Consider the following 25,547-nt stretch of genomic DNA (forward strand, 5'->3'; position numbering starts at 1 on the left):
CAGTAAGTGCCCAGGTGCCAAGTACTATGTTTCGTGTTGGTCACATTAAGAACCAGGTTCTGGGTGGCCCCACAGAGGCATGCATGCAGCACTCAAGCCAGCCGTCAGTGCTGCCTCAACCATCACAACATGCTGGCGTGGAGGTATTATTAGCACCTCCAGTGCTACAAAGGAAGAAACTGAAGCCAAGAGAGAATAAGTAACAGCTGGAAAGCAGTAGCCCAAGAGGAGGTGTGAACCCAAACAGCCCAGCAGCTAAGCCCAAACTCTCAGCCATTGTTTGCTGCCACCTCTATAAGGCTACAGAAACAGAGGCTGAGAAGCAGGGAACCAGGAATAGAGCCATGGGGAGCGTGGGTTTTCAAGAGACTGCGAAACGAAGGTGCAAATTTGGGCTGGGAGAGAACCCAGGGGGAGGGTGTGTACCCTGGCAGCCAAAGGGTAAGAGTGTGCTTCAAGGAGGGGTGTCCAACTGCAGGGCAGAGGTGAGGAGCGAAGGCACGCAGGAGACGGCAAGCAGCAGGGGCCAGACTGCACCAGGCCAGGATGGATATGAGGTGAGGGAGTGGACATGGGGAAGGCGGACAGCTTCCTTCAAGACATCTGCTCTGACAGCAAGGAAGGAGTTGGCAGTAGCCAACAGTCACAACTCTGCTAAAAGCAATGATCAGAACTGGACTCTGAATGCCAGTTCTGATGGCCACTTCTACCACCGTGCTAAGTTCCTAGGATGACATGCTTCAGGAACACAGCACTCAGAAACCCCTGTGTACGAGTAACCCGAACTACAACCCAGAATGAGGCTCCTGCCCACAGCCTGCTACTGACAGCGCACAGGCCAAGACCCTAGCTGCTCCCTCAGTACACAACCAGACCGCAAACAGGTCTACACAGAACCCTCAGCCACCTTTCCTAGGGGCCCAACTCGACCCTGTCCTTCAAAGGGCAGGAGTAGAGAGCTCTTCAGAAACACAGTGACGCCCTGTTTCTCCCCATGACAACAGCAAGAACTGGAAGAGAAGGAGCCCGAGAGAGGGCTGCCACCCAGCCACATACCCCATCCATCTTCCCTGTAAACAGTATCCTGTTTACAAACACTGATATACTAAAAGGGCCAAAGAACTGCAGTGACTCAAGCTTTTGTAGCCTGCCAACATGCAAGACTCATTCTGATGACTTCCCAGGGGAAGGTTACAGAATGAAAAGTCCAGCTTGCCTAGCTGTGAAGCAACTAAACACCCAGAAATCAAAAAGTCCTACACCTTGAAGCTTGGTCTCCATAGCACCTGCTGAACACAGGGGAAAATACACTTATCTCTTCAGTCAGTGAGGAGACAAACACTGCTGAAAATCACATCAGCACCAATAACAACCATTAGAAGTTAATCCAGAGGTCAGCATTGTGTTGCAGTAGGCTAAGTCTCCACCGGGGGCTCCGGCATCCCATATGGGCGCTGGTTTGAGTCCCAGTTGCTCCTCTTCTGATCCAGCTTCCTGTTTACGGCCTGGGAAAGCAGTGGAAGATGGACCAAGTCCTTGGGCCCCTGCACCCACATGGGAAGCCCAGAAGAAGCTCCTGGCTCCTGGCTTCAGACTGGCCCAGCTCTAGTCACTGCAGCCAATTTGGGGAGTGAACCAGCAGATGGAAGACCTTTCTCTCTGTCGCTCCCTCTGTCTGTAGCTCCACCTCTCAAATAAAAAAATAAAATCTTAAAAAAAAAAAAAAGTTAATTCACTTGCCCCTGCACCCTCTGCTCCTTCACAGAAACAACTGTCAGTGTTCTGGCTTTCACTGTATCCTACTTGTCAAGAACAGCACACTTTTGGTAAGCATACCAACATCCTAAGTTAACCAACTTTGTCCATTTCCTCTCACGTTTTTAAATGGATGACCACTTTCTGCTAACAATTTTATGGAATATTTTTCTTGTGTCTGTGTAAAATATTCATATTTAAACACAAACCATCCCACATTTGGCAATTTATTCTTTCATTTACTCAAAATTTCTATGTCCTATGTCCTAGACGTTTGGCACAGCAGTTAAGACGCAGCCTGGAATGACCACACCTCACATAAGTGTGCCTGGTTCAAGTCCCAACGCTCTGCTTCCAACCCAGCTTCCTTCTAATACACATCTTAGGAGGCAGCACGTGACAGCTCAAGTACTGGGGTTCTTACAAACTACATGGGAGACAGATTGAGTTCCAGGTTCCTTGCTTTAGCCAGGCCCAGCCCCAGCTGTTGTAGGCATTTGGAGAGTGAATTCCCAGATGGAAGAGCTCTCTGGCTCTTTCTCTGTCTATTCACCTTTGAAATAAAATGACAATGATTTTTTAATGTTATCTTTTAGCTATGAGGCAAGACTTTAAATTAGCTCTCTCTAATCATCATCATCAGTGAGAGACTGTTTATGGGGCCATCGTTCACATGTCTGCTCATGTCCACCACAGGCACTCTCAGACTCACTGACCATCTCCCAGTAGCCTGGGAGAATGAAGCAAACACAGAGCAGGCAAGGAAAGGCCCTGAGGACCAGACAGCCTGGCTCTTTAGGAGAGAACCACCGGGACCAGCACTGTGTCCTAGTGGGTACAGCTGCCGCCTGCAATGCCAGGTTCCCATCTGGGCACCACTTCCAGTCCTGGCTACTCCACTGCCAATCCAGCTCTCTGCTATGGCCTAGGAAAGCAGTACAAGATGGCCTGCCTAGGAGACCTGGAAGAAGCTCCTGGCTCCGGATAGGCCCAGCTCTGGTCATTGAAGCCATTTGAGAGTGAACCAGCATATGGAAGACCTCTGTCTCTCTCTCTGCCTCTGCCTCTCTGTAACTCTGCCTTTCAAATAAATAAATAAATCTGAAAGAAAAAAAAAAAAGACAGAACCACCCTAGAACCCATGATGATAGTGAAAAATTTCAGGCTGTATAAAAAAGCATATATTTAATGCTATGGAAAATAAGTTGACTTAAAATAATAATTTGCCTTCATGAACTGAAATCAACCAAACACACACAGCACGCAACTAAGGTTATTTGCCAGGATCCTAACTGGGCAGGAGCAAAAGCTAGGATTTTTTAAGTGCACGTACAAAGGCATACCTTGGCTTGCAGGGTCCTGATTGGTTCACTACATACCCAGCAGCTGACACAGCAGCTCATTACAGTAATAAGATATATACATTACTGAGTCCTGCAGCAGACACCCAATCAGTATTTGTTGAATAAATGTGTACCTAAAACATATGTAAATCAAATTCTGCTTAAAAAAAAATCAGTACATTTCCAGAGTTGTAAAACACCTAACAAATATATAATACACTAGTATTTCAACTTCCTCTATTTGTTTAAAAAAAACCTAAGTTTCCTCTCAGCTAGGACTCTTTTTAAACAAATGTTTGCGGAATGTTTGCTTCTTAATATATGTCTGCAATGTTTTTTTATAATAAAAATACTTGAATCTAAATGAGTATGTCCTACAAATTTGTATGCACTTATATCATTAAATTTAAACTTCACTCAGAATTTGCAACACCTAAACTACTTCAAACTAAACTAGAAAAAATGTTTAGTATGAAAATACTGACAAAATTAAATATAGACAAATGAAGTATTTTCTAACTGAGCATCTTTTCAAGTAAGTAAGAGAGTCATTGAATTTAGCCTTTCATCCTACGTTAAACAATCAGAAATACCGCCAACATTTTTCAGCAACTCTATCCGAGTATTTGTGCCAGAAAATCAACTTCCAAGGGCATCCTGAGTTCACCTGGATCAGACCAAGGACCCTTTACTGTCTAGGCAGCTTGCTGTTTGGATAAAAACTAAGCATACTATTCTCAATAAATGGTGTCTAAGTAGGTGCCTCACTGCCTTTTTTTTTTTTTTTTTTATAATCTTTTTTGCTTGATGCTCCTTAAGAAAAGCGTCCATGTCAGGATTAATTTCTCACAGATCAAACTGTGTGCCCAATTGCCAAGCACCCTCACACAGGTATACACAATCAGAGAATTTTTCTGACTTATCCAAACTTAGTACAAATGCCAAGTTCCCAACACAAAAATCCCACTGTCTAATTTTTCACTTTACTGGGCTTGTTGTATCAAAGCCTTGTTTCACTAAATAACATTTTACATGGATATCCTGCCACTTCAGTACTTTTTATATAGCTATTTTACTCACTTTTCACCGAACAATGTCACAAAGACACAGTAATTTAAACTGATAAACAGGTCACATTTTAAGACACCCTATCAGTACCTAATATTTTATTTCATCTTCTGCAACAGATCATTGAACTACTTACTTGCTTGAGTGAAACTATTAGCTTTTAAATGCACAATTTTTAACCTGTTTAAAACAAAAGAAAACTTCCTCTCCTTTCTCTCTAAACATTATTTCTGAAACCTGTATCTTCCTTCCTCATATATATTTTTTTTAATTCACACCCTCTGTTTTGAGCTACTTCAAGATTTATTGTCTCTTTATGTCTTTCCTCTTCCACCTCCCTCACCCTCACCTATTCACGGGAGGAAGACTGGGAGCATCAAAGACCAGTGTTGGAGAAGACAGAGCAGGGAGACACAGGCTCCTCTGTATCCAGTAACTACAGATCCTGCTCGGCCTCCTGCTGGCCCAAAAGAGTCACAGAAGTACTACAGTGATTAAACTTTCTCAGATTCCCAAACGACACACATTATATGTTGTCTAGTTTTAAAAAATATACTCTACCAGGAATGGGAACCACATACCTGATGCTCTAACCAAGTAGGGAAATGCTAATAAAATGGACTATTTGAAGAAATTAGCACTCACTGACACTGGGCACTTGCGAGGTACCAAGCACTGCACCAGCATAACACACAGCAAACAGCTGGCACCTCTGCTGCCCCCAAGGGCAACAGGGGAGGCATGAGGCCAAATATACTTTCTCCTTTTATTTTCCTTAACCACAAAAGCCCACAAATATTTTGTTTCAGAATAAGAGAGAAAGGTACTTCTCCCTTAATTGTTAAAACTGGCCCTGAAAATTTTATTTCAGCATTACTGGTAGTAGCTAAAAGTGAAACACACAAATGTCTATCAACAAGAAGCTGGACAGGGGCCGGCGCCACGGCTCAATAGGCTAATCCTCCGCCTAGCGGCGCCCGCACTCTGGGTTCTAGTCCCAGTTGGGGCGCCGGATTCTGTCCCAGTTGCCCCTCTTCCAGGCCAGCTCTCTGCTATGCCCTGGGAAGGCAGTGGAGGATGGCCCAAGTGCTTGGGCCCTGCACCCCATGGGAGACCAGGAGAAGCACCTGGCTCCTGGCTTCGGATCAGCGCGGTGCGCTGGCCGCAGCGGCCATTGGGGGGTGAACCAACAGCAAAAGGAAGACCTTTCTCTCTGTCTCTCTCTCACTGTCCACTCTGCCTGTCAAAAATAATAAAAAATAAATAAATAAATAAATAAAAAAGAAGCTGGACAAACATATTAGGATATACCCATGTGTTAGAAAATCATGCAGCCATTAAATGAGTCACTGTGAAAAGATTTCAAAGATACACTGAGTGACAAAAACAAACACATACAAAATGTACACTTATACTTGAGGAAATTTGGCTAACAACTATAAGACACTTAAGAGTTACCTATGGAAAATCAAGTGTGAAGTGCTAGTAAGTGGTGGCAGCTAGTGATGATAAAACAGGACAGAAGCCTTCACTTTTTGTTTTACAACATTTTCAACACTTCATTTAAAGCCATGTGTACAGACAGGTGTTTGACACAGGAGTTAAGATACCACCTGGAATGTCCACATCCGCTATCAGTTCAAATCCCAGCTCTGCTCCTGATTCTAGTTTCTTGCTAACGCACACCCTGGGAGGCAGCTCAGATGGCTCAGGTAGTTGGATCCCTGCAATCCATGTGGGAGCCCTGGACTGAGTTCCCAGTTCCTAGCTTTGGCCTGGCCCAGCCCCAGCCATAGCAGGCATTTGGCTGTGAACCAGAAGATGCAAGCACATGCTCTCTCTCTGCCTCTCCCTCTCAAATAGATAAATAGCCACGTGCATACACTGGTTTAAAATTACTAAAGAAACTGTTTTTTGATTGCCATTGAGTTGATCTGAATTTACTGATGTGGAAAAACCAGGTAAAGGCCCCTCAATACGCTGCGACCCCCAAGAACACCCCAGGCACAGTCTCTGCCCCATCTCAGTTCTTCCCCCTGGAAGGAGGAATGTCTGGTCTTTCGTGACCAGAGACTCAGAACCTAGCAAAGACCCCAGCACCTCTGAACTCCATTTGAAGACTGCCTGCCAGCCAAGCTGCCAGAAAGGGTATGAACCCTTCTGCTGTCAGTGGGGGAGCGGAGAGGGAGGCAGCAGGTACACTGGCCTGTGCGTATCTAATTGTGGCAATGATTCAGTTGATATATTAAAAAGCCTTACATTCTTGCTGTACATCTGAACTGTGTTTCCCAGCAAAACTTCAATCTGCATCTTAAAATCTGCCTAATTTTCATTTGATTCTGAACCAATTTGGAGGAAAGGATGGGAAAAATTCTAAATTTCAACAGTCTCTAGGATATACCATTAAATAAAAGATATACTATCAATGATACTAAATTAATAAGCACTGCTATTAACATATAAATGGAATAAAAATGTCTGAACCAGAGGCCGGTGCTGTGGCATAACTGGTTAAACTGCTGAGTTGAATCTCATCTGCAGCACTGCCATCTCATATGGGTACCGGTTCAAGTCCTGGCTGCTCCATTTCTGATCCAGCTCCCTGCTAATGTGCCTGGGAAAGCAGTGAAGGACAGCCCAAGTCCTTGCACCCCTGCCCCCATGTGGGAGACCAAGATGAAACTCCTGGCTTTGGCTTGGCCCAGCCCTGGCTGTTGTAGCCATTTGGAGTGAACCAGTGGATGGAAGAGATCTCTATCTTTCCTTTCTCTTTCACTCTGTAACTCTGACTTTCAAATAAATAAATAAATCTTTAAAAAAATAAAAAGGTCTGAAAAAAGCATGTGCATTTAATGGTGTGCTGGGGGAGAAGGTAGGACTGGGCCACGTGAGGGAGAGCCGTTATTTTTCCTTCCATTTACTTTGTGCTATTCGACATTCTCCAACAAGCATTACTATGGCCAGGATGTGCGTGTCCCTCCAGTTCTTATGTTGAAATCCAATCCCCAATGTGTTGTTATTAACACAGCTGGGACTTTGAGGAGTGATGGTCACTCATGACTTTGAGGTCATGAGCCGGAAGCCCTTGTGAATGGGATTAGAGCCTTACAAAAAGGCCTGAGGGAGCTGACTGTCCCTTCTGCTGTGTGAGGGTGCAGCCAGAAGGCACCATCAACAGGAAACAGGCCCTCACCAGACACACCATCTGCTGGGCCTCCACATCAGACTTCCCCACCTCCGGATGGTGAGCCATAGATTTTTGTTGTTTATCAGCCACCCAATCTAAGGCAAATTCTGTTACAGCAGCCCAAACAGACTAAGACATACATAGATTCTTATATTACTGTGGTAATTTTCAAAAGACTTAAAATGCATTTTAATAATTTTTCCTGAAAGTTTAGTATCTATGGGTCCACTGCAAGTTTCGGAGCTTTATGGCTGCCAGCAGTTCAGAGAGGTGGTCCCAGACCAGCTCACCAGCCCCATGTGAGAGCTTGTTAGAAATGTAAACTCCAGATCTGGTTTCTCTGCTTCCCATCCAGCCTCCTACAAATGCACATCCTGCTAGGCAGCAGGTGACTGCTCAAGAACTTGGGTCCAAGCCACCACATGGGAAACACAGAGTGAATTCCAGGCTGCTGAATTTGGCCTGGCCCAGCCCTAGCTGTTGCTAGCATTTGGGGAGTGAACCAGCAAATGAAAGATCTCTGTGCGTCTGTCTCTCTTTCAAATAAAATGAAAACAGTTTTCGTTAAAAAAAGAAAAGAAATGCAAACTTTAAAGAATCAGAAATTCTGGGGGTTGGAGCAAACATTTTACAAATAGTTAAAGGCATCGCTTGAAACGCCCACATCCCATAAAGGAAGGCCCAAGTCAGAGCCAGGGCCCCACACCTAATTCCCGCTTCCTGCTAATGTGCACCTGGCAGGAGTGGGGGAGGACAGCAGGAGATGGCTCAAATAACTGGATCCCTACCACCCATATGGGAATTCCAGATAGAGTTCCTGGCTCCTGGCTTCAGCCTAGCCCAGTCCTGCCTGTTTACAGAGCATTTGAGAACTGAATCCGCAGATGGCAGCTTTCTCTTTCTCTGTGTCTTCTCTCCGCCTTTCAAATAAATAAACTATTTTAAAAGAAACTCTCGAGGTAGAGCCTAACAATTTTTTTTTAAAGATTTATTTATTGGGACCAACACTGTGGCGTAGCAGGTAAAGCCGCCGCCTGCAGTGCCAGCATCCCATATGGGTGCCAGTTCAAGTCCCGGCTGCTCCACTTCCCATCCAGCTCTCTGCTATGGCTGGGAAAGCAGTAGAAGGCGGTCCAAGTCCTTGGGCCCCTGCACGCACGAGGGAGACCTGGAAGAAGCTCCAGGCTCCTGGCTTTGGATTGGCACAGCTCTGGCCATTGCAACCATTTGAGGGGTGAACCAGTGGATGGAAGACCCCTCTCCCTCTCTCCACTTCTCTCTAACTCTGCTTTTCAAATGAATAAATCTTTTTTTTTTTCTTCTTAAAAAAAGGATTTATTTGTTTGAAAGGCAAAGTTACAGAGAGGAAGAGGAAGATAGAGAGTTCTTCCATCTGCTGGTTCACTCCCCAGATGATCTCAATGCCCAGGGTTAAGCCAGGCTGAAGCCAGGAGATAGGAGCTTCATTCGGGTCTCCTAAGTGGGGGCAGGGGCCCAAACACTTGGGCCATCTCCTGCTGCTTTCCAAGGGGCATTAGCAGAGAGCTGGATCAGAAGTGGAGGAGCTAGGAATCAAATGAGCACCCATATGGGATGCAGGTGTCACAGGCAGCGGCTTAACCCGCTACACCACAGTGCCTGCCCTGCAATCTGTGTTTTAAACAAGTCTTCCTCAGGTCATCACAATGCTGTTGAACTTTGAGAACCACAATAATCAAAGTTCAAAGCTTCCCAATTCATAATCTTCAGGACCTATGCAAGACACACATACATGCATCTGTACCTGTGTGCGTGCTCACTCTCTCACACACACACATACACACCTACTGATCAAATCCTTTTTCAGCTCAATTTAACAAATACTTATGGAATACCTTTCAAACCGTATTACTTCAGTACAGGAAAAAAAAAAAAAAAAAAACACAACAACCACTAGAGAGAATCCCCAGTGCTTTAAGGGAATTTAAAGTAGAGCTCTAGAAGAGATTTTCTTACTGGGAAGGAGCTATAATATGGCTGCCTTCACTGTACCCTGAAAAGCATTTTCAATCAAGTGACAACTTGTTAATGGAGTCTACTACGGCGACATAGAGTATTTGTGGCTAATGCTTCTCTTTCACAATTTTATATTGGAAAGTTTATTTCAAATTAAGTAGAGTTAACATTATGAATACCTGTTTGGTGATCGTCTTGGCCAACGTCTTCTGTTAGGTTCTGCAAGAAACATGTTCATTAATAAAGATATTGCACACCACACAGCAGCTTTAAGATTCACTATTTTCATAAGTAGTTGATGCATTGATATCTATAATCTAAATTCTCATCAAACACACTTATATATAGTATATAACGCCTACTTTATACAGTTGGTACTTTTAGCTTTAGAAGACTGACTTACTAGCTTATTGAGGGTGTGGTAGATCTTATGAATATTTGCCAGTGTTGAGAGATGAGAGTTCAGCTGAAAGTCTTTAAAAGAAAAAGAAAATTCAATGTTATTATTTCCCAAACTGCAAAAAGACTTAAAAAGACAAAGGTTTTGACAAGTGAATATTATCTCAATTAATTTGATACTTATTTAAAAACAACATACAATTACTAATCCATCTCCCAGAAATAAAGTCTGACAATAAGGCTAAAATCCCAACCAAACGTTAAAATTCATGAAATTTTCATGTGAATTCTAAAAAAAAATACTACAGTAGCTATAAAATTCCTCCAACAGTGAACTAGAAATTAATAGAAAAATATCAATAATGTTACCAAATTAAATGAATTAGACCAATAGAAGAGAGATCTCCAATGAAGTATTCACTTTCCCTTTTCCTTTCCCCAGAATTTCTAGTACAATAAATAAACTCCCAGGAAGAAAATGAAAGAAAAAAATCACAATGTCCAACACTTCTTATAGGAGTATTTTTTTAAAAAAATTTTGATTAACATGAAATACTCATACATATTTTGAGTTTTTATTTTGTTGTGTATACAACACAGAGGGCAAAAACAAAATCTAAGCCCCTCCCACAGTTGTACTTGTACATGTACGAAAAAAACACCCGTGTCCTGCAAGCTCCGAGTCTCAGAAAGCAGAGCCCAGGGGTAGTCTGTTGAGTTCCTTGCAAACACTGCAATATTAAAGCATACCCAGCACAAGAGATGGAGGGAGAGCCCTCTCCTCCAGAAACATATCCGGGTCAAAGAGGGGAGGCACGTGTCATCTCTACACACTTCCAAATTCCACCCCAAGCCATGCACAAAAGATAAACGAAGCTGTTCCATCCGAAAGTGCTGCACGTCATGAAGCACTTGGTTCAGTAAAGGCTTTCATCTACTTCCAATGTTCTCAGAAACTTAAGTATGCTTGCATACTATTAGGCTCTATGCATACAAGTCCAAAGTTTACGAATGAGTATCAACAGAGTACTGTCATGAAACATCAGGATTTACATTAGATTCTTTTCTTTTCCTAACATAAAGGTTAAAATGAAATTGACCTTGAAAAGATACTGTAATTCTGCAGGTTATAACATTTTGATTTAAAAAGGAAAGAAAGAAATCACCCTTTACTGGAATTTGTATTTGGGACACCACGCATCAGATGCCAAGAGCAGATGCCACAACAGAAGCAGTCTGTGCTAAGGCTGGACCTTCTCTGCGCTACTACGTGGAGTCCTGAAAGCAAGCTGATCCTATGCCAGCGCCTGGGAAGCTTTCCTTCCTCCTAACAGAGGGGCAGGCCAGAAGCGGAGTCCCTGACATTCACACGCGGGTGTCAGGAGCTGCAGGCCATACGTGTACACGTACACATGCACAGCCCAGCAGCAGCCAACAGCCTCACACCACACAGACAGCCACCTCTAGAAGGGTCCAAAGAACCAGGGACTGGGGCTGAGAGACATCCAAAGCAGGGCTTCAGGCTCTATCTGGGCCTCTAATATAGACACGTGTCAACTGTTTGGCATCTGAATAGTCTAGCCGCGCTTAAGATAAACGATGACAGATAGGACATGGAATTCTCGAGTTTCCGTATTACTGGGTACAACTGCACAGAAAAGTACGCAGGTGTGTGAGCAAATGCAAGTGTATGGACACACTTACTTATGTTTCACAAGCTTGGATAGATGTCTTTCAAGCCAGAAGACACAGCCCTCCCTTGACTTGCAAGACGCCGTGAGGAGTTTAAACACCCAGTTCCTGCACAAACACACCTCCCATCTACTATCTAGCCATAACTCTCTTTAATACTCTCTTCATTTGAGATGTACACTTTGGGACATGCTCAATCCCAAATTGACTTGCCCCAAATGGCAGAGTTAGAAACATGCCAGGGGATTCTAATTCAATCCCATCAAGGTGGCATGTACCAATGCCATCTTACTAGTCCAAGTGATCAATTTCTGTTCACAATTGATCATAATGATAGGACTAAGAGTCAAAGGGATCACATAAACAAGACTAGTGTCTACAAATACTAACTGATAGAATCAAAAAGGGAGAGAACAATCCAACATGGGAAGTGGGATACACAGCAGACTCATAGAAGGGCAGATGTCCTAAACAGCACTCTGGCCTCAGAATCAGCCCTTAAAGGCATTTGAATCTGACTGAAAAGCCCATGAGAGTATTTCAGGCATGGGAAGCCAAGACACTCTGGCAAAAAAAAAAGAAAAAGAAAAAGAAATGAAATGACCTAAATGAAAGATCTCTGCGAGTGAGATCCCAGTGGAAAGAACAGGTCATCAAAGGAGGTACCTTTCTCTGAAGGGAGGAGAGAACTTCCACTTTGACTATGACCTTGTCTAAATATGATCAGAGTTGGCGAACTCAAAAGGCTTCCATAGCCTTGGCAACTCATGACAAGAGCCTCGGGTGATTACTGATGCCATAAACAAGAGTGTCAATTTGTTAAGTCAACAACAGGAGTCACTGTGCACTTACTCCTCATGTAGGATCTCTGTCCTTAATGTGCTGTACATTGTGATTTAATGCTATAACTAGTACTCAAACAGTATTTTATACTTTGTGTTTCTGTGTGGGTGCAAACTGTTGAAAGCTTTAATTAATATATGCTAAACTGATCTTATGTATATAAAGATAATTGAAAATGAATCTTGATGTGAATGGAAGAGGAGAGGGAGCGGGAGAGGGGAGGGTTGCGGGTGGGAGGGAAGTTATGGGGGGGGAGCTATTGTAATCCATAAGCTGTACTTTGGAAATTTATATTCATTAAATAAAAGTTAAAAAAATACTCTCTTCATTTAAAAAATGGAAGACAAACATACCATTATCAACTTAAAATATTAATTAAATTCCCAAGCCTCCTGAAGAGCAAAACCAAAACCTGAGAAAACCTGAGTCTCTAGATTCTCTTTTCACTGAGCTTCCCCCCTCCCCTGCCCTGCTGCCCCAGGAAGGACAAGAGAGAGGGGCTTCCCAAAGGCCACTGCTGCAGTGAGGTCTCTCATGACTCCCCACGCTATGCCTCTGTCATTTCACCACGCTGCCCTTAACTCAACTGTCAAAATTCACAGAAGAGCATCTTAAGGAACTGAAACTGGTACATCTTTCTCACTCCTTTATATGAATTCAGAAGAAGTGGAAGAGATAAAAAAAAAAAAAAAAAAAAAAAAAAAAAAAAACCTTCAAGTTGTACTCATTTTGGAATTCCTGGAATTTCATGAACTGGGCTGAACCAATATTTCCAAACTTCCCGGTCACCAAACCATTCCACAAAAGCCTTCTTTCCAACACCAGTCTGCCCACTGCCATCCACAGTCTCCACAGAGTCCAGTGTACATGCACAGGCAGGTACACATGCACATACTCTGTTCCTGCTCAAAATACCACTTTGCATTACCTGGAGCCTAAAACCTCATTCAAATCTCAGGTGTACCAGCAATCTCACTCCTGGGAATCCTGCCATGGGAAATGAAATCAGCATATACAAGAGTCATCTGTACCCCCATGTTTACTGCAGCTCAATTCACAATAGCTAAGATATGGAATCAACCCAGATGTCCATCATCTGATGAGTGGGATAAATTGTGGTGTGTGTGTATGGAATACATATAGTATGGAATACTACTTAGCTGTAAAAAAGAATAAAATCCTGTCTTTTGCAACAAAATGGATGCAACTGGAAACCATTATACTTAGTGAAATAAGCCAGTTGAATAGACAAATATCATGTTTTCCCTGATCTGTGGTAATTAATAGAGTATCAAAAATGCAATCTGTAGGAATGAAATTTTGAGGTTTGATGATTGCTTACAGCCCTTGTCTCTACTGTTGAGGAAAAGTGTCTTTTCCTTCTATTTGTTGAACTCTTTACTTTGTGTAGAGCTAATCTTATGAGTATAAAGTACACTGAAAGTGGTTCATTGTATAAATGAAAAGAGGGAATAAGAGAAGAAGGAGCAAGAAGGGTGGGAGGGAAGGTAGGGTGGGAAGTATCATTATGTTCCTAAATCTGTACATATAAATTACATGAAATTTGTTTACCTTAAGTTAACAAAAATTAAAATATAAAGAACTGGGGCTGGCACTCTTGCTTAGTGGGTAAAGCCATTGCCCATAGTGCCAGCATCTCATATGGGTGCCAGTTCAAGACCCGGCTGCTCCACTTCCAATCCAGCTCTCTGCTGTGGCCTGGGAAAACAGTAGAAGATGGTCCAAGTGCTTGGGCCCCTGCACCTGCGTGGAAGACCTGGAAGAAGCTCCTGGCTCCTGGTTTCACTTCGGCCCAGCTCCAGCCATTATGGCCATTTGGGGAGTGAACCAGTGGAAGGAAGATTTCTCTCTCTCTCTCTCTCTGCCTCTGCCTCTCTGTAACTCTGCCGTTCAAATAAATAAGTAAATCTTTTTAAAAATATATAAAGAACTTAAACTAGTTAAAAAAAAAAATGAGCAGTAGGGGCTGGTGCTGTGATGTAGTGGGTAAAGCCACTACCTGCAGTGCTGGCATTTCATATGGGCACCGGTTTGAGTGCCAGCTGCTAAACTTTCAATCCTGCTCCCTGCTAATGTGCCTGGGAAAGCAGCAGAAGATGGCCCAAGTCCTTAGGCCCCTGTACCCACGTGGGAGGCTCAGAAGAAGCTCCTGGCTTCTAACTTTGGCCTGGCACAGCCATGGCCATTGTAGCCATTTGGGGAGTGAACCAGTAGTGAAAGATTCTCTCTCTCTACTTCTATTTCTGACTTTTAAATAAATAAATAAATATTTATTTTAAAAAACGAGCAACAGATCTAAACAGACATTTCTAAAAGGAAAACTTACAAGTGGCCAACAGGTACGTGAAAAAATGCTCAACGTCGTCAGTAATCAGGGAAATGCACATCAAAACCACAACGAGGTATCATCTCAGTCCAGCAAGATTGGCTGTTATCAAAATGACCAAAGACGGCCGGCGCCGTGGCTCACTAGGCTAATCCTCCGCCTTGCAGCGCCGGCACACCGGGTTCTAGTCCCAGTCGGGGCGCCGGATTCTGTCCCGGTTGCCCCTCTTCCAGGCCAGCTCTCTGCTATGGCCTGGGAGTGCAGTGGAGGATGGCCCAAGTCCTTGGGTCCTGCACCCTATGGGAGACCAGGATAAGCACCTAGCTCCTGCCTTCGGATCAGCAGCACACCGGCCGAGGTGGCCATTGGAGGGTGAACCAACGGCAAAAGGAAGACCTTTCTCTCTGTCTCTCTCTCTCTGTCCACTCTGCCTAAAATAAATAAATAAATAAATAAATAAAAATGACCAAAGACAAGTGTTGGCAAGGATGTGGAGAAAAGGCAACACTTGTGAAATGTGTAAGAATGTAAATGAGTATAGCCATTGTGGTAAACGGTATGGAGAAGCCTCAAAACAATAACAAATAGAACTACTAAAAAAAAATTAGGTCTACCAGTTATTTAACCTAAACTTCAATTTCCTCATCTGTAAAATGAGGCTAAGAAATGATTGTTTATAGTATTGTTGTAAGGATGAAAATATATATTCAGACACCTAGTACAATGCCTAGATGTGTCCAGGCACCCATCACAATATCTGGAACATAGTAAGTACTCAACAGAGATACTAATTAGCACTGCATTTGCTTATATTGTTCGCTGCACCACACAGCTGTTTATAATAGTTTCTATCTTGCCTTGGTCCATCTCTAGTCCCTCATCAAAGACTCCAAAGTCAGAGCTCCCTCCGTGATTGGAGCAGGAGCCTGACACAGCTCTGCAGCCTGTGATGGCACTGTGATATTCATGGGCCTCCAACTGATGTTTATAGTGACAGACGCAGGTAATCGTAACACAATACAAAAAACATACCAGGTTCATTTACTATAGGTTCACATCACAGACCAAATAACGTATGTCAGCAATTACCCATTTCCATATTCAATCCCTACAACCACCTTCTCTTCACCCAAATAAAGGGAGGGGGAGGAAAAGAAAAAAAAATAAAACCAGCAACATAAATAATTTTTCTTTAGTTTCACCAACATAAGGAGAAGACACAAACTCAGGGGGGAATAAAAGAAAAAACTGACATTAAAAGATAGACTCACAAAGGTTAACATATACTGGATTTACAGTTCATCTGTTTAGTGCTCAGGGCAAGCAACAGACCTTAAAATCTAAAATGGATTTCAAATCCTAAAGGCATGGACGTTAAAGGTAAAGATCAAATGCTTTACAGAGAACCTATTTAGGAAAGCACTAAGTGATTCATAAAAATCTCCTTCTGCTCATATTTCAATTCCAAAGGATAAATGCTAGATTAAGTCAACTATTCTCTGCTCAAATGGCCTGCCACAGTAAAGCAGTGACTGGGTTTGACTTTCTTCCGTGGCATGCAAACTCTATTTTCCATATTAAAAGCAACAACTGGCTCTGCAAAATGGCACAGCCTGCTTGACTAACAGGTTGCCCTAATTATCTTCTGAGTAGTCTTAAAACTATCAATAAATGCTGACTAGGCATAAAATTGCTTGGTAGTGTTGTTAATTCCCATTTATTGTGCCCTATGCAATATAACAGGAAAAAGTGAACACCACTAGAGGGTCAAAGGTCAGTCCCCTAAACCACCCTAGCAACAGAACGCCACATTTTAGGCAGATACACAAATATGAAGGATGAAACAACTACCAGTAAAGACAATGACTATTAGCCAAAGAAACCATTTAAAAATGAAAAGTCCTGGGAGCAGGCATATGGCACAGTGGTTAAGCCACCTCTGAATCATACAATGGAGGGCCTGGGTTTGAGCCCCGCTCCACTCTCAATGCCAGCTCCCTTCTAAAGAACACCACGGAAGGCAGCAGGTGATGACTCAAGTACTTGGGTTCCTGCCATCCAAGTTACAGATCCAGACTGAGTTCCCAGCTCCTGGCTTTGGCCTGGCCCAGGCCTGGCTCTGAGGACGTTTGGGGAGTGCAACAACAGATGGGAGATCTGTGCCACTCTGCCTTTCAAATAAATAGAAGTTAAATAAACAATTAAAAAATTAACAGTCCTAAAAATCTATGCCCACAAGAGGGTCAAAAACAAAATTTAAATTCTCAAAAAGCAAAAATGTTCCTTTATATCAGAGTCACTTACAGAACATAACTGGGGAAAGATCTCAGTTATAACAGCAACAAAGGCAACAGTACACATAGGAAATAAAGCATTTTTAAAAAGCAATAAAACAATAAGGAACAATAAAAGTTTACTGAAAAATAGAAATGTAGAGATGATATATTCCTGGAATGGAAAAGACCCAACATGGGAAAGCAATCCAGCCCTCTTCCTTAACCTATAAATTAAATGCAAATTTCTATTTTGCCTGCTCCCCAGTTTTCCACTCCAAAAAAGAAATGAGGAAAAGGAAGGGAGTTAGGCAAGTTTGGCAGATTCACACTCAAGTTCAGAACAAATACACTAGAATGGCGGAAAAATTGTTGAAGATACCAATACACAGTGTACAGCAGAGGTTGGGAGACTCCCTGTAAAGGGCCAAATCATCCACATTTCTAGTCTTTCTAGAGACATTTCACATCGCTGTTGCAGCTACGCCACTGTGGCTCAAACGCAGCCATAAACAGTACATAAAATGAATATGGCTGCTTTCCAATAGAACTTTACAAAAATTAGGTAGTGAGACATATTTAGCCTATGGGCCATTGTTTTGACCATTCTTGTTATAACATAGAGTAAGTTTAACAGTATAGTACATGTATAAGATAAAGCAACGCATCGCCTGTGTTAATACTTTTTAAAGTCTGTATACATCAGATGTACATTTTTGGTTTGGCATTAGCTACTATTGTAATTTTCTTGGCTTTTTGTTCATAAAGAATTTTTCAAAGGAATGGTAACTTCTCAAGGAGTGTGAATAAACAATTTTTACTTTAAAAAAGGTAAGACAATGAAAAATACTTGTTAAACATACATATATATGTATAAATATACATACAGTTAAAGCACATTCATGTATGAATAAAATCAATAGGGGCCAGCAAAGTGGCACAGCAGGTTAACGCCCAGGCCTGAAGCACCCATATGGGCGCCGGCTCAAGACCCAGCTGCTCCACTTCCGATCCAGCTCCCGGCTATGGCCTGGGAAAGCAGTACAAGATGGCCCAAGTCCTTGGGCCCCTGCACCTGCGTGGGAAACCCGGAAGAAGCTCTTGGCTCCTGGCTTCGGATCGGCACAGCTCCGGCCGTTGTAGCCAATTGGGGAGCGAACCATCAGATGGAAGACCTCTCTCTCTCTCTCTCTCCTTCCATCGCTCCCTCCCTCCCTCTCTCTCTCTCTCTCTAGCTCTCTCTCTGCCTCTCCACTCTCTGTGTAACTCTGACTTTCCAATAAATAAGTAAATCTTTAAAAAAAATCAATAGAAAAGAGAGTATCCAGTATATTTAGGGGCAACTAGCTAACATGTGGAACAAACTAAAATTAACTCCAACCTCACCTAAAAGTTACAGATGGAAGGGAAAGGCATTCAAGGCAAAACAAACTCACTACAGGCTTAGGGCCCTGTATACTCTGCTTCTACCCATCTCTCCAATTTCATCTCCTACTCATTTTCCCCTGGCTCATTCTTTTTTCAAATGAAAGCTTCCTGCTATTCTGTGAATAAGCATACTTCTACCTCTGGGCCTTTGCATGCACTGTTCTCTTTGCTTTAGGCTCTCCTCCCCCTAACAGCAACATGGCTTGCTCTCATACTTTATCATTTGCCATTTAAATATCACCTCCTTAGAGAATCTCATCAGACCAACAAACATCTCCCTCCCCATCTTCACCACTGTGCCATGCTTTATTTTCTTTCTAGCGTGAGTACCACCTGACACTATATGTTTGTCATCATCTTCCTCTCCATCAGAACGTAAACTCCTCAAAGGCTAGCAATATGGTCTTCTCTACTGCTATATCCCTAATATCTAGAACAGTTCTTGGCATATATTAGGTGCTCAATAAGTATTCAATCAAGATACCAAGACTTAAATACAATATGCTCAGGGTATTTCAAGTCATCTTCAAGTGAGAAATGTGGAAAAAGAGGAATCTCAAAAGAAAGGTAAAGGTCAGAAAATGAATAACCTGTGAATCCTGCTTGAAAATTTAGATTTAATCTCCTAAGCATTTGTATTTCCAACTAGACCACCAAAGGGTATGTATACAAATGTAATGGATAAATGTAGCACATTCAAGCAGCACCAATGGTATTTCATTTACAATTTTACATGAAAGGAAAAAAAAATGATTATGGCACATGACTTTAAAGAAATCTCCCGACTCGGCGTGCATATCTGCTCCCAGGACCCTAAAGCTACTTACTTTACTGGCCTCCACAACACATGGGAGCCTGGGTGCCATGAAAGTGTTCTAATCAGCAGAGGTTTTTAGAAAGCTCTGGGACAAGTATAAGACATGATAATGAATGTCTTGGATTGAGAATGGCCCTTGATGGAGACAACTGGAAGTAACTGAGGTGAAAAATGACTAGGGTCCTCAGGAGGTGGCCAAGTGGAGAGCAGAGGCCCTGAGTACTCTGGAATTGCAGAGAATAGACATTTAACTTATGCAAATTCAACCGTCTTTAATTGGCCAAAATAGAAGGCGTGGGGAGGAGAAAGGAGAAAGTTCAGCTGTCCTACTAACTGCCTTTCCTTCTACTTAATAAGCACAACACGTGACACATGGATAGTCCCTCAGTTGGTCTAAGTTTTCATGTACCAATCACATTTTATGAAACTTATAACATGTAAGTCTAGTATTTAAAGAGATGTATTTTTCAGAAAACACAGCTCCTTACATGCAAGCCAGCTGCTTCAACTGGTGCTCAACTGAAGAGTCAGCGCAGGAAAGCACTGGTCGAGCTGAACTCTCTGAGACGCTCTCCAGTGAGCTACTGCCTCCAAGGATTTCCAGGGGCACTTTAATGAATGTGACTGTTCACCTTACCTAGGGACTTTAGGACCAGCCTCTCTATAAAATGTGACCACACTGTAAGGAAACACCAATGGGACGGCATGTGGGAGATGAGATAGAGACAAGTGTTGGATATATCCCGTCCTTCAGTCTGATTCTCCTCATCTTACTAGTTCAAGCAGGGTCAGACAGCAGCCAGCCACAGCCAACCTGAGAAAAACCGGCATCTTCTGGTTCCCAACCCAAAGCAACTTCTTCCATTTTGAAACAGCAAAAATGTCCATCTATCTTCCCCCTCCACACAGAGGGAAAAGCAGCACTTTTCCTACCCGAAGTTGTTAGTAATCAAGTACACAATGTTAATATTAAAGAAAAACATCACAAACTTAGTGAAATCTAAAACAACCTACCCACACTTTAAGAGAAAAAAAAGTGGTGCAGGAGAAATATATAACGCCAATTGGTATTTCTATTTCAAACATACTCCATTCTTCTGGTCACTAAACATTCACAAAGGCATTATTAGCTAAACTCCAGCCAGTCAATTAGTGAGCAAGGTTCAAATGGGTACAAAAGTTTTGAATACAACACCATGCATTTCATAAATGCTTTGTGATGATCAGGAAAATGATTAAATAAACCAGAAAAGGAGGGAAGGGGGAGGGTTACTGAATAATGACCATGTTATTGCCAAAAAAAAGTTAAGCTAAATGAAAAGCTATGAACATCAGCATTCAATGTAAATGTATCTGGACCACAAACAGAATGGGATCCAGTGGTGCAGGCCACTGCCTCCCTGAGATTCAACGTGGAATGCTCTGGGTGTGCCAAGCCAAGGGCTACATGGCAACCCTCTCCTGAAAAGCTGTTTTACTAAGTGATACAGAAAAAGGAAACAAAGTGTTGCTACAGTCCAGAGTGTGCTGTGGTTGGGATCCACCATGGATGTCTGCCTTGATGTCTTCCTTCTAGAAACAGAAGCTCTTTTTCCTATGAATTTCAATATACTAAGGGTGAAGCTACAAACGATGTGGAGCAGAGATCCCTGCCAATCTACAAAGGACATGTTACAACTTTTGATTGCAGTCACTGAGGTTCTGGACTTCTTACCAAAGTATTAAAAAACAAACAAAAAAATGCAAGCCCTTACAAAGCCTTAAATGATCTAACCTAAGTCATGTCACTCTATTATCTTTGCTCACTCCCTTCCAGCCACATCCTTCCTTGAATCTTCAAATGAATTTCTACCTCAGGGCCTTTACATTTACTATGCCTTCTACCTCCAGGACCCCTGATGGTCAAAATGCCTGACAATCATCTTTATTAAAATACCCAATGGCACCTCATCAGAGGTCTTGCCCATTCAAAGCAGTACTTCCACCTCCCTATTGGACTTAATTTTTTCACAGATCTCATCACTTCCTGATAATACATTGGCTCACTGCTTTTTGAGATATAATTAACACACCAAACAAATCACACTTTTTAAAAAGATTTTTTAGAAGTCAGAGTTTCAGAAAGAGAGGGAGAAACAGAGAGAGATGTCTTCCATCTGTTGCTTTATTCCCACGACATCCACAACAGTCAGGGCTGGGCCAGGCCAAAGCCAGGAGCCAGGAGCTTCATCCGAGTCTCTCATGTGAGTGGCAGGGGCCCAAACACTCAGGTCATCTTCCACTGCTTTTCCCAGGCCATTAGCTGGGAGCTGGATCAGAAATGGAGCAACCAGGACATGAACCAGTGCCCATACAGGATGTTAACATTGCAGGTGGTAGCTTTACCTGCTATACCACAATGCTAGCCCCTCAATTCACACATTTAATTATATGGACCAGGGGCAGGCATTTGGCATAGTAAGTTATGATGCCCACACCCCATATCAGAGTCCCAAGGTTTAATTACTGGCTCCACTTCCAATTCCAGCTTCCTGCTAATGCACAACCTGGCAGACAGAAGATAATGGTTCAAACATTTGGGTCCCTGGCACCCATTTAGTAAAATGGGAGTTCAGGCTCCTGACTATCACTTGGCAGAGCCCTGGCTGTTGCAGGCACTTTCGGGATAAGCCAGTGGATTATTAGATATCTCTGTGTGTGTGTGTATGTGAGTGTGTGTGTGAGTGTGCCTTTCAAACAAAATGTAACTAATTTTTTAAAATAAAGTATATGAACCAATGGCTGTGGTATATTCACCACAATCTAATCATAAGACATTTTTATCACCCCTTCAGTAGAAAGTCCCCATTTCTCCCTTTGCCCTTCAACACTAGGCAATCAACTAACCTATTGTCTATCCGTGTAGATTTGCCTATTTTGGACATTTTACATTAGTGGAATCATACAATATGAGGTCTTTCATGATACTTGCATTATATTTTATATATATATTTACATTTTTGTCATGTTCCCTAGAGCCCAAGCTCCTTGAAGACTTTCTTTTGCTTTGTGTACCAATAAATAGGGGAATCAATGCTTGAAGAGTCACTGGGGTGGATATTGTCATACAGTGGGTTAAGTGACACCTTGGGACACCTGCACCTCATACTGGAGTGGCCTGGATCAAGTTCTCCTTCCACTTCTGAGCCAGCTTCCTGCTTACATGCCCAGGAGGCAGTAGATGATGCCCAAGTACTTTGGGTTCCTGACACCCACATGGGAGACCTGGATGAAATTCTTGGTTCCTGGCTGTTGCAGGCACTTGGGGAGTGAACCAGCAGATGAGATAGCTCTCTCTCTTGCGTGCTTGTTCTCTCTCTCTCTCTTTGGTTCTACCTCTCAAATATAAAAATAAGGGCCGGCGCCGCAGCTCAATAGGCTAATCCTCCACTTGTGGCGCCAGCACCCTGGGTTCTAGTCCCGGCCGGGGTGCCAGATTCTGTCCCGGTTGCCCCTCTTCCAGTCCAGCTCTCTGCTGTGGCCCGGGAAGGCAGTGGAGGATGGCCCAAGGACTCGGGCCCTGCACCCACATGGGAGACCAGAAGAAGCACCTGGCTCCTGGCTTCGGATCAGTGCGGTGTGCCGGCCTCAGCGCACCGGCCACGGCAGCCATTGGAGGGTGAACCAACGGAAAAGGAAGACCTTTCTCTCTGTCTCTCTCTATCTCACTGTCCACTCTGCCTGTCAAAATAAATAAATAAATAAACAAATACAAAAATAAATGTTAAAGAAAAAAAATCACTAGAGTTAGCAACATGGCTGTTACCCCATAATCTCAGCAAAGATGGCACTGACAGAACTGTGGCCAAAAAGAAGTGTGCTGAGGAGAGAATGGAGATGGAGAGACAGACCAAGTCAAATGCAGACAATGTGTCCAAGAAGTCTGGCTGTGAAGGCAACCAGATATGTATGAGATTTTGAGTGCTGACACTGGGTTTTAGGATGCTGGGACCTGAACATGTTTGAAACCCTGATGTGAGACACACTTAGTGTCCTGGAAGGTTACAGGTGTGAGCCTGAATGTGAAGAGGTAGGTCAGGTCACAAGTCAGTGCAGATCTACAGATGAGTTCAAAAGTACAAAGTACATATGGTTTTAAAAGTACAAAATCTATTGTAAGTAAAGAAGTATGACATTAAAACAAATTTTACCTCAAAATGACTTAGAAAATAAAATCTATCATTAAGTGCAGTCTACTTTAACGTAGCATATTAAATGATCTATAACATCAATGCTCAATTTTTGCATACATAGTTACTAGCTTTATGAAATGGCACGGGTCTGTTTCATTTACAAAAACAAATACAGGGGCCGGCGTAGTGGCACACTGGTTGAGGCCGCCGCATTCAACGTCATCATCCCACATGGGTACCAGTTTGAGTCCTGGCTGCTCCACTTCCAGTCCACCTCCCTGCTGATGCACCTAGGAAAGCAACGGAGGATGGCCCAAGTTCTTGGGCTCCTGCACCCACATGGAAGACCTAGAAGAAGCTCCTGGCTCCTGGCCCAGGTCTCTCCATTGCAGCCATTTGGGGAATGAACTAGCAGATGGAAGATTCTCTCTCTATCCCTCCCTATCTCTTTTCATAAACTCTGCTTCTCAAATAAATCTTTATTTTATACATGCATATATATAATACACATATATATATATTCACATTTGAGGCTAAATTATTAAAGCACAAAGATTGGAAATGAGTTTCCCATTCTGCAAAATGAGGAAAAACTAAAAGCTGGATTATGGGTTGGCTTCAGTCCATATGCCCTTCATTGCTAGCAACAGAAACTTCTTTTTTCCTTAAAATAGATAACAACACTGCCTACTTCATAAGATTATGCACACAGAACAGTTGCTAGCACGGGGTGGGAGTAGGGGGCAGCAGTGCACCACCCAGGTGCTGGCCATGATGTCACAAGGTGCGCAGGAAATGTGCCAGCCGCCTGGTGCAGGGCCCATGCAAGAGCTGCGGCATGCCTTGAATCCTCTCCCTCATAGCCCAAATCAAATCCAGCTCACAAGCAACTTAAAACTTATCCAAAAGACAAAGAAAATAAAAACACATTCATTGGCTGCACATGAGTCTCTGGGTCGCCTGAAGTACACACTTCTGTCAGGGCCCCCAATCGAGACCAACTAAGTGAAACGTAGCAGGGCCTCCATCTTCTCAAGCAGCCCGGTTGAGTCCGCAGCTGGAGAGCCGCATTCCGTCCCTCGCCCTGCACTCAAACCCTGAGCTGCCAGCAGCAAGTGCTCCGGAAGCCACCCAAGTACAGGCCAGAACTCTGACTTATTCAAGGGTATCCCATCAGCAGTGGGGGAAGGGGTGGGATGAGAGGCAGAACGTCAAGTTCCAGGGAAAAGCTCACAGGTCTGGGGCCGGCACTGTGAAGTAGCAGGTAAAACTGCCGCCTGCAGTGCCGGCATCCCATATGGGCGCTGGTTCAAGTCCTGGCTGCTTCATTTCCGATCCAGCTCTCTGCTATGGACTGGGAAAGAAGTAGAAGATGGCCCAAGTCCCTGGGCCCCTGCACCCATGTGGGAGACCCGGAAGAAGCTCCTGGCTTCGCATCGGCACAGCTCCAACCACTGCAGTCATCTGGAGAGTGAACCAGAAGATGGAAGACCTCTCTCTGCCTCACCCTCTCTGTAACTCTGCCTTTCAATAACACAAGTAAATCTTTAAAAAAAAAAAAAAAAACTGGCAGGGCTGAAAAGTTGAGTAAAAAGGAACGGAAACAACTAGCAAGTGAGGACAGTGTTAACTTCATTCTCCTCCTCAGTAAATATTTGCTATTTACAAGGCATCAAAGCCAAAGAGGAGCCCTGGAAAAGGGTAAATAGATAAGGGCAGCAGGTCAGTGTAGGTGACTCAGCATTTTCACTGAGCACAAGACCCAAAGTTAAAGCCACTCAAGTCCACAGCTGCTGGCTTTTCCTGACTCTCACAGAACCCATAAAAGAGGCTGGGACAAGAAACCAGCTGCCCAGGAAGAGAGCCCGCCACCTAGCTCCCATCACCCACCACGCTGGCTGTGCCTGCTGGTGCCATCTCAAAGGAATCAGTCACTTCAGGACACATGGTTTGGCTGCATTCCCAATATGACAAGGTACAAATAGCCCCAGATTCTTTCTCACCCACCTAACCTCTGAGAACACAGATCCACTTGGTCCTTCGGAGTAAAATCATCCTTTAAACTTACTAACGTTACAAGAGCCCAGATACTGGTTAAAGAATGCCAGCTGTGGCATCAGAAGGCCCTGGGTTCAAGTCCCACCTCTGTCACGTCCTGTCTGGGTGACCCTGCATGTGTTACCCAACTTCACTCTCATCAGTACTATCAGAATAGTGGGGTTCTCTCC

The 25,547-nt window shown here is 43.4% G+C and overlaps 1 protein-coding gene across 1 annotated transcript in view; it reads right to left on the reverse strand.

Moving 5' to 3' along the window:
* DCUN1D4 (defective in cullin neddylation 1 domain containing 4) overlaps positions 1 to 25,547 on the reverse strand; it is a 78,682-nt gene that overhangs the window by 42,902 nt on the left and 10,233 nt on the right. The window contains 2 exon segments of the mRNA XM_062213222.1: positions 9,528 to 9,567; positions 9,752 to 9,822. Of these exon segments, the coding sequence (XP_062069206.1) occupies positions 9,528 to 9,567; positions 9,752 to 9,822 (111 nt within the window).

The sequence above is a fragment of the Lepus europaeus genome, chromosome 16 (genome assembly GCF_033115175.1).
Source record: "Lepus europaeus isolate LE1 chromosome 16, mLepTim1.pri, whole genome shotgun sequence".
NCBI classification, from domain to species: Eukaryota; Metazoa; Chordata; class Mammalia; order Lagomorpha; family Leporidae; genus Lepus; species Lepus europaeus.